Source organism: Carassius auratus, unplaced genomic scaffold, assembly GCF_003368295.1.
Source record: "Carassius auratus strain Wakin unplaced genomic scaffold, ASM336829v1 scaf_tig00041688, whole genome shotgun sequence".
Taxonomy (NCBI): Eukaryota; Metazoa; Chordata; class Actinopteri; order Cypriniformes; family Cyprinidae; genus Carassius; species Carassius auratus.
The window spans coordinates 71,589-81,046 of NW_020526669.1; the positions used below are offsets into that span (position 1 = coordinate 71,589).

Consider the following 9,458-nt stretch of genomic DNA (forward strand, 5'->3'; position numbering starts at 1 on the left):
CGTAGATCACAAACCTCTGAAATCGGTTGATAAATGTGACCGTTATCGTGTTTTTATTCAGTAAAAAACTCAACTCCCCCGTTTACTTTCATTTGTTTTAAGGCAGTCTTGCCCTCACTAACATGGCGGATGCGTTGACGTATCGCGGCAACGGCTCAAGATTCAAGGCGTCTAGGTATTTATATGTCTATGTATCCCACCACCTACTGGAGACTGAGAGAAACAAAATAATTTAATACCACCCACCCTTAGACAGTAAAAGAAACCCATTATACCACCTACCTAACCTTTCTGTAGGAATTTTTGACAACAGAAATTAAATCGTCTTTTAATTTAATTAATTTCCTTTCATATGCCATACATTTGATTATACATGCTCTACAGTTTCTGGAAGTCCGCGTTTATTGCACTGACTAGAACCATGTTTTCCTATCATTACAAGCGATTTGTAGAGGGCAGAATGACCAATTATCAGACGACAAATTGCTGTCTCTTCTTTTCCGTTCAGTTCCGGATGTTTTCAACGTTCGGCGCTTTTGTCACGTCATGACATCATCAACCAGACTGTTTTGCCGCCGTTTCTAAGCGCAGATGTTATTGGTTAATTCTGCCCACGTGACAAACTACGTTTGGAAGATTCTCGCGCCACATACAAGAGCCCCGCCCTCGCCAACCCGAAGACGCAATTTCATTGGTGGAAAGCGCCAGCAGACTCGCGCCAGTTTTTGCAGCTGCGCTCGAGAGTGTTGCATGTTCAGTAAGGAAAACGTTCGCTAGATAAAATATTCACACGTTTACTTTAGAAACGCGAATTTTTCCCCCCACACTGCCGCGATAAACATGGCACCAAAGGATTATATGGCGGAGAAGGGTGAGTTGGGAAGCTCTAGTTTAGTTAAAAGTGTTTTTGCTATTTCTGAGGCGATACGAATCAAAGTCCGATGAAATGAAGTGAAATGTAGATAAAAACATAAATTAATCATATTTTGTGTCTGAACTGGAGCAGAAAGTTAGGGTGGATTCGGTGTGACACACGATGTGCTGTTTTACTGCGACACGGCGTTTGTTCTGTTACGCTTGTAGATGCGTTTCTAACTTTGTTTAATCGTTGCTCGTGGGGGTTGCGCGCGCTTGTGATACAGTGCCCGGATGGAGTTTCGGAACAAAGAGCGGCGGCGCGCGGACAGCACGTGCTCTGTTTCAGACACACGCTCTTATTTTCAGTCAAAACTTTAACAAATCCGTCCAGAATCACGTGTGGGTTTATTTCGATCGGTCGGAACTGCAGTGATCGCCAGACTTCGCTGTACTGCACAGCATAAAAGTTTTGTCTGTAAACGGGGCCGCGCGAACCAATCGCCCACAGTAGAGTCGCGGAGCGCTCCCGTGAACGGTCGCGTTCAATCTGGACTAGTTTATAAACGCGGATTGATCGCGGAAGCGGCGCGGGCTGTAGGGCGGCTCCAGAGCCATGTGCTGCCTTGTTTACAAAACAGCAGCCACCGAGTGCCGTTACACGCCCGTAATTTATAGCGCGAAGGCTAATGTGTAGCGAGATGACGCGCGATCAGAGCAGATGTCGGCTGTCACACCAAAACACGGACTCAGTTCATCGACACGACACCAATCGATGTTTTGCTCGAGTCACTACGAGGCTGTTTGGAGCGTCGATCATTTGCGTAGTTGAACGATATTTGAATTCATACGTTTATTTGTTATCTGTTTTACAGCTAACGTTAATAGTAAACGTGTGAATCTGGATGCATAGTGTCATCGCTTTTGTTTCGGCTTTCATTCGTTTGTTTACATTTCCTCCGCGCGCGCTCACGTGACATGTTTGTCCCTCTGCACATCTGCGTGATCGCGCGCTCATATAGAGTGGAAACTTTTTCTTCACTTAAAAATTTACACGAGCTGTTCGACAGGTCTGTTTGTGATAGTGGGTTTTCTGCTGTGATTATTTTCCAGAGAAGTGCAAGCGCTTCCTGCAGGAGTTCTACAGCGAGGATGACTCCGGGAAGAAGGTGTTCAAATACGGAGCTCAGCTGGTGAGATCTGCAGCGTGTTCGGTTCCTGCAGCGCTGTATAACCAGACTCCCGCTCACCCGTGTGTGTGTGTGTGTGTGTGTTTCAGGTGTCTCTGGCCCACCGAGAGCAGGTGGCTCTGGTGCTGGATCTGGATGATGTGGCGGAGGAAGACCCTGAGCTGGTGGAGAGTGTGTGTGAGAACGCCAAGCGTTACACCGGACTGTTTGCAGATGCGGTTCACGAGCTGCTGCCTGAATACAGAGAGAGAGAGGTGACCATCTGACCATACTGAAATTATAAATCACTTTGTAGATCTATATGAATATCAGACAATAAATACTCCCAACAGCTTATGATGTACAGTATGAAACTCTAGAAAATTATACTATAACAGGTCTATAATGACATAAACCTGCAATAAGTATATTCAGCTTTATCCATGTACATTCACATAACATATGCTATATACCAAATCGAAAATGCCAAATGTAGGCCGTAATTGCGCAGCTCTTTGTATATAGTTAAATGTGTAAGTAGCTTTAAACGTCCAACTTTATTTGCCATAAAGGAGGCTCACATGAAGTTATCAACATTGACACAGCTGAAATTCACTGTATATTAGTAACATTTCCTGCTGATTGATATATTCGTGTCTGAGCCGTGTGTGTTTTGTAGGTGGTGGCGAAGGACGCCTTGGATGTTTATATTGAGCACCGGCTGATGATGGAGACCAGAGGTCGTGACCCCGCAGACACACATGACCCCCGGAACCAGTATCCGTCTGAACTCATGCGCAGATTGTGAGTGACTCAACACACACACACACACACACACACACACTGGGGCTGGTTAGATTCATTAGCTCTTAGATTTGGTTCATTTCTATGTTAGGTGGTATGTCAATTTTTCTTGAAGGAAAACAACACCGTTTTTCCATATTTTACTTTTCTTCTCTCAACTTAGGCGAGCTGATTTGTACGTCTCCCGTCTCGGTGCACTTAATCACTGTAGCACGCGGCGGCACTGTTAGCGTTTAGCTTAGCACAAATCATTCCTTTGGATCCAAACAGGGATTCATTTAGAAGCCACCAAACACTTCCATGTTTTCTGTTTAAAGACGGTCACATGAATAGTTACACGAGTAGGTTTGGTGATACAAAATAAAAAGTGACTGTTCTAAGCAAATTAAAAATTATAACTATAATGTATGGAAGTGTTTGGTGGCTTCTAAATGAATCCCTGTTTGGATCCAAAGGAATGATTTGTGCTAAGCTGAAATAAAACAAATAAGACTTCATTAAACACTTAAAATGATCATGATGCTGTTTAAAATTTTATAAAATAAAATTCTGTTGTTTTGAAATAAACATTTAAATGGTGGTGTACAGCTTGTTTCATAATTTATTGAAATATAATTGAATAGGGATGGCGTCAGTAAAAATATAATATGTAATGCATATATTAGTGTAGGGCTGCACAATATTGGGAAAAAATGACATTGCGATATTTTATTTTTCTGCGATTTTATATATATATTGCGATTTTTTTTTTTTTTTTTTTTTTTTTTTTTTTCTTACAAACAAATGGGGTGAGCACACTTACATTCTCATTTTAAATGATTTAAACATCGACACCATCGTGTCAATTGATTAATATGGGGAGAGAGAGCAAGACAGAGCTTGTGTTGTTTGAAAACGGCTCGGTCTCTCTCTCTCAATTCAATTCATATTGCTTTATTGGCATGACATACAAAGGTACATATTGCCAAAGCATTGTACATAGCAGAATAGAAACGAACAAAACTAAAATACATATATTCATAAGAGAAAAAAAGAAAAAAAATTACATGCAAAATAAATCCATATACATTTCTATAAACATTGATGGTACTTCTAATGTTATACTCTCTCTCTCTGTCTCTCTCGCGCGCACTCTCTCTCTAGCAGCAGCGCGCCGCGTCAGGCACGGTTCTGGTATGTAAAGACACAGAAAACGCGAGGCAGCCACCACGCTTCTGTGACGCTTCAGACACGCGACGCTCACGCCACGCAGTCAGTTTGTCACCGGCCTCTGTCTCTCTCTCGCGCACACTCTCTCTCTCTCTGTCTGTCTCTCTCTCTCGCGGTCTTTCTTCTGTCTTTCTCGCGCGCTCTCTCTCTGTCTCTCTCTCACACATCGTGCAGCCCTATATTAGTGCTTAAAAGGAACAAAACAGAAATGATTATTGGATGGCAGGCACATTACAAATAATGCTTAGTGAAGTTTTTTTCATCTGAAAACGGACTGAAAGATTCATCTTGGGGTTGATCGGTTGATCATCAGAATGATTATTGAATATAACTGAGTAATTGATACTCACACACACACTCGTGTCCGAGTGAACTCAGTGTGTGACCGCTGTCATCATGCTCCTGTCTGTCATACTCTACACACTCACTGAATCGTGTGTGTTGTTTCTCAGTGAGGTTTATTTCCATCCTCCGTCCACGCTGAAGCCCAAGGTGGTGCGTGATGTGAAGGCCGACAGCATCGGTCAGCTGGTGACCGTCAGGGGAATCGTCACCAGAGCCACGGAGGTCAAACCCATGATGGCTGTGGCCACCTACACCTGCGATCAGTGCGGAGCCGAGACCTATCAGCCGGTGCGCATCTCACTAGTGCATGTTGTCTTTAAACTCTCGTGTGTGTGTTAACCCGAGTCCTGTCCCTGCCGTTGGTCAGATCGCCTCTCCCAGCTTCACGCCGCTCATCATGTGTCCCAGTCAGGAGTGCGTCACCAACAAGTCTGGAGGACGGCTGTATCTGCAGACACGCGGGTCAAAGTTTGTCAAGTTCCAGGAGCTGCGCATTCAAGAGCATGTGAGTGTGTGTGTGTGTGTGAGTGTCACGTTTGTCTGGCTGATTGTAAATAATGCTGAGTGTTGTGTTTGTGTGTTAAACACAGAGCGATCAGGTGCCGGTGGGAAACATTCCTCGCAGTATGACCATTTACGCCCGCGGAGAGAACACGCGTGTGGCACAGCCTGGAGATCACGTGGCTATTTCTGGAATATTCCTTCCTCTTCTGCGCTCTGGATTCAGACAGGCTATACAGGTGACACACTTCACACACTCAAACATGGTGGATGTTCTCCAGGTTTAGATAAAGCTGTGCAAATTACTAATTATCTAGTGACAGGATGCTTGTAATTATTCGACAGAGGGTCTGTTATAAACACAGTCGTGTCACATGATGGTTTATCACAAAAGTTTCCCTCTCTTCTACTGATTTCTCTAAAGTGTGTGCTGTTTCTTCACAAAAAGAGTATGACCTGTAAGGCTGTAGTATGAGTAAGTGAATAGGATGCAGTATCTAAACGCGTGGCTACATGACCGAGCTCTGTGCTCTACTGTATTCACACATGTCTGGTGTGTGTGTGTGTGTGTGTGTGTCAGGGTCTGCTGTCAGAGACGTATCTGGAGTGTCACTGCATCACTCTGATGAATAAGACTGAGGATGATGAGCTGGGAACTGAAGAGCTGAGTGATGAAGAGCTGCGGCAGATCACAGGTAACACGCTTCGTGTCTGTGTGTGGTCTATAAGGGTTGTGAAGTGTCTGGACTCACGTGTGTGTGTGTGTAGAGGAGGACTTCTACGAGAAGCTGGCGGGATCGATCGCTCCTGAGATCTACGGTCATGAGGATGTGAAGAAGGCTCTTCTGCTGCTGCTGGTGGGAGGAGTGGAGCAGGCTCCTCGTGGGATGAAGATCCGGGGTGAGACACGGCCGTCTGATGCTCCATCACTCTACACCTTCAGTGAAACACCTACTTTATTAAACTCACATCAGACTCTTTGATAGACAGATGTTATTCACTTAAGATAATCGAGTCTATATTCATTGATGCTTTTTGAGAGTTGTTTGTGCCTGGGAGCTAAACTGGGCATTATCTTGCCATTAAGACCAAACATCAGATTTGTTCTGCAAAAACAACAACATGAACTGTTTTCATTCAGACGGTTTGAGAATAGCTAACAACCGCTTTGAACAAAACCGAGCAGTATTTACATCACTCTGTTGTGTGTTTGAGTCACTGTAACACTGATAAAGGTGTCAAAAAACACCATAAATACAATAGAGTTAGATCTGAAAGATCTCTCTCTATATATATATCTATATCTATATCTATCTATATCATCATATCACCCAGTCCATAACTTACTCTGTATTAAAGCACTACAACATTATACAAATGACCGTTTTCTGTAAAGCAGCTTTGAAACGTGTTTGAAGAGTTTTACCAATACATCTGACTTGATAATAACTTTAACACTGATGTTGAGCTGCACTGAATCAACACTGTTCTGAGTAATGGCATGATTGCTGTACAGGAGAATTAGGATCGTCTGAAGTTTCCTGACACGGTGTGTGTATGAAGCGCTGTGTGACTGACTGCGTCTGTGTCTGTAGGGAACATTAACATCTGTCTGATGGGAGATCCGGGTGTGGCCAAGTCTCAGCTGCTGTCCTACATCGACCGTCTCGCTCCTCGCAGTGAGTGTGACCCGCAGCATCGCTCCTCCGTCCGCTAGCGTCCCGCCGCTAACTCTCAGCGCTGTGTTTCAGGTCAGTACACGACAGGCCGGGGCTCGTCCGGCGTGGGGCTGACGGCGGCGGTCATGCGTGACCCGGTCACCGGTGAGATGACCCTGGAGGGCGGGGCTCTGGTGTTAGCCGATCTGGGCGTGTGCTGCATCGATGAGTTTGATAAGATGGCTGACGCCGACCGCACGGCCATCCACGAGGTCATGGAGCAGCAGACCATCTCCATCGCTAAGGTGAGCTCCGCTGCGCTCGAGCTGGGTGTTTTCTGACTCCTGAATGAGTGTGATCACGTGTGTGTGGTGTTTGTCTCAGGCCGGCATCATGACGTCTCTGAACGCACGCTGCTCGATCCTGGCCGCGGCGAACCCAGCGTACGGCCGCTACAACCCTCGCAAAACCCTGGAGCAGAACATCCAGCTGCCGGCGGCGCTGCTGTCCCGCTTCGACCTGCTGTGGCTCATCCAGGACAAACCTGATACAGACAACGACCTGCGTCTGGCGCAGCACATCACATACGTGCACCAGCACTGCAAGCAGCCGCCCACACACTTCAGCCCCATCCACATGAAGCTCATGAGGTGAACCAGGACGCTTCTGTGCGACAGACACGCTCACACTTTTATTTTATTGTAATTTCACATTTTGAATGTTTTTGTATGCTTAATTAGCTCATATAAAACATCTAGCCTATCATTTTTTTGACGTTTCTTTTATGTGCACTTAAGATCTTTACGGTTTAAGTTATTAATTGAGCCGCTTTGAATGTAATTCAGTTTTGATGCTGATTTAACATTGTGATGTCTGTCATCGTCCCAATCCTGAATTGACCTGTAATTACAAGAAATCATCAGCTGACAAAGAAATCAGGGAAATGCAGATGTGTGACTGATGTCTGAAGCTGATTGGATCACCTGATGTTCGTTCTTCTCTCCGTCAGGCGTTACATCAGTAAGTGTAAGCAGAAGCAGCCGGTGGTTCCTGAGGCTCTGTCGGATTACATCACCGCTGCGTATGTAGAGATGAGGAAAGAGGCACGAGTCAGTAAAGACACGACATTCACCTCGGCCCGAACCCTGCTGTCCATCCTGCGCCTCTCCACTGCCCTGGTGAGAGACAGACACACACACACACACACACATCAGCAGGACTTGATCTCTGGAGCTGGTCTGATGTGGCCGTCGGGTGTTAAAAGTGCTGTTTGTGCAGGTAGCTGTGTTCATCTCTACTGTAGAAGCAGCACTTCACGACACACGCTGGCGCAGGTTCAGTTCTTCCGGTGACACGCAGAGATCCGTGTTTGTCGTGTGACGGTCAGCTTTGCGGGGTGGGCATTCAGCCTGGGGTCACGCCGCTGTGCAAACCCATGCAAAACTGACCGCACACGACGCTGCAGCGCTCAGACGCACGTCTCAGAGACTAGCTGGTGTTGAGAGGCGGAGACTTGGGCAGTTGCTGGCTTTCCCACAAGGCATTGCACTTGTCTCGGTCTGACAGTGCCGGCACAACACATCTATTTGACAAACTAACCTTACTTTGGAAAAAAATAAATGAATCTTTTCTGTTCGTGTAATGAGGTGACATTTACACACTTGATGTAACTTCAGGTGTGTGTGTGTTCAGGCTCGTTTGCGGATGGTGGATGTTGTGGAGAAGGAGGACGTTAATGAGGCCATGCGATTGATGGAGATGAGCAAAGACTCTCTGCAGGCCGACAAGACCAACAACACCAGGTTCTCTCTCTCTCTCTCTCTCACTCACACACACACACACACACAGTCTTTCTCTCTCTCACACACACACACTCTCCCTCTCTCTCTCACACACACACACTGTCCCTCTCTCTCTCTCTCTCTCACACACACTGACTGCAGCGTGACCGTGGCTCTCTCTCGTGTGTGTGTGCAGGGCACAGCGTCCCGCTGACGTGATCTTCTCTCTGCTGCGAGAGCTGGCCGGTGAAGGAGTCGTGAGGTCTGTTCGTGTGGCCGAGGCCGAGCAGCGCTGTGTGTCTCGTGGATTCACTCCTGCACAGTTCCAGGCCGCTCTGGACGAGTACGAGGAGCTAAACGTGTGGCAGATAAACCAGGCGCGTTCACGCATCACGTTTGTGTGAACACCGAGTGACTGGACGTGATCCCATGTGTTTGAACCTTTCCAGCTGATGGTGTTGTGATGAGGGAGCAAGCTTCCTTTTAAATCTGTTAAATCCCTGAAATAAATGTTGTAAATAGATAAACTTTGTGTTTTGACTTGATTTAAGTGCAATCTGGGTGAAATGCAGGATTTGAAATGCATACCAATGACACATTGGTAATACTTTACAATCAGGTCCAATTAGTTTAATGACATTCATCAATGAGCAATGCATCAGGGGCAGTTCTAGAGCGTAGCCCAGAGAGATCCATGTTCAGGTGCATCTCAATCAATTAGATTGTTGTTGAAAAGTTTATTTCAGTAATTCAACTCAAATTGTTTAACTTGTATTAAATAATTTCAATGCACACAGACGGAAGTAGTTTTATTTTAGTAATTTTGGCTCCCATTTAACAATAAATCCATCAATTCACTATCTCAACAAATTATAATATGGTGACATGCCAATCAGCTAATCAACTCAAAACACCTGCAAAAGTTTCCTGAGCCTTCTACATGGTTGTCTCAGTTTGGTTCACTAGGCTACACAATCATGAGGAAGACTGCTGATCTGACAGGACATGAGTCAAATCTTTCGCCATTATCTGGCTCGGCTCGGTGTTCATCTTCACAGTAGAAATGAAATACTCCGGGATATTGGTTTGTTTGAACTCAGAGGGAGTGTCAGACACATTAAACAAGTTAACAGCTT

The 9,458-nt window shown here is 45.5% G+C and overlaps 1 protein-coding gene across 1 annotated transcript; it reads left to right on the plus strand.

Annotated features, from left to right (window-relative positions):
- Window positions 1-705: 705 nt before the first annotated feature.
- On the plus strand, window positions 706-8,816 carry LOC113085488 (DNA replication licensing factor mcm7-B-like). Its single transcript, XM_026255162.1, has 15 exons — window positions 706-871; window positions 1,969-2,048; window positions 2,135-2,299; window positions 2,704-2,828; window positions 4,490-4,670; window positions 4,750-4,887; window positions 4,973-5,122; window positions 5,464-5,578; window positions 5,652-5,783; window positions 6,479-6,562; window positions 6,635-6,846; window positions 6,926-7,191; window positions 7,551-7,719; window positions 8,234-8,343; window positions 8,519-8,816. The coding sequence occupies exons 1-15, from the start codon at window positions 841-843 to the stop codon at window positions 8,724-8,726; spliced, it is 2,166 nt and encodes a 721-aa protein (XP_026110947.1). The 5' UTR covers window positions 706-840; the 3' UTR covers window positions 8,727-8,816.
- The last annotated feature ends 642 nt before the right edge of the window (window positions 8,817-9,458 follow it).

What these genes read in the sequence shown, in the direction of transcription:
- LOC113085488 (XM_026255162.1), top strand. Translation starts at nt 841, where the DNA reads ATGGCACCAAAGGATTATATGGCGGAGAAGG. An exon ending in TCGTGGGATGAAGATCCGGG is followed by an intron (nt 5,784 to 6,478) that starts GTGAGACACGGC and finishes CTGTGTCTGTAG; the next exon opens with GGAACATTAACATCTGTCTG. An exon ending in TGCGCCTCTCCACTGCCCTG is followed by an intron (nt 7,720 to 8,233) that starts GTGAGAGACAGA and finishes GTGTGTGTTCAG; the next exon opens with GCTCGTTTGCGGATGGTGGA.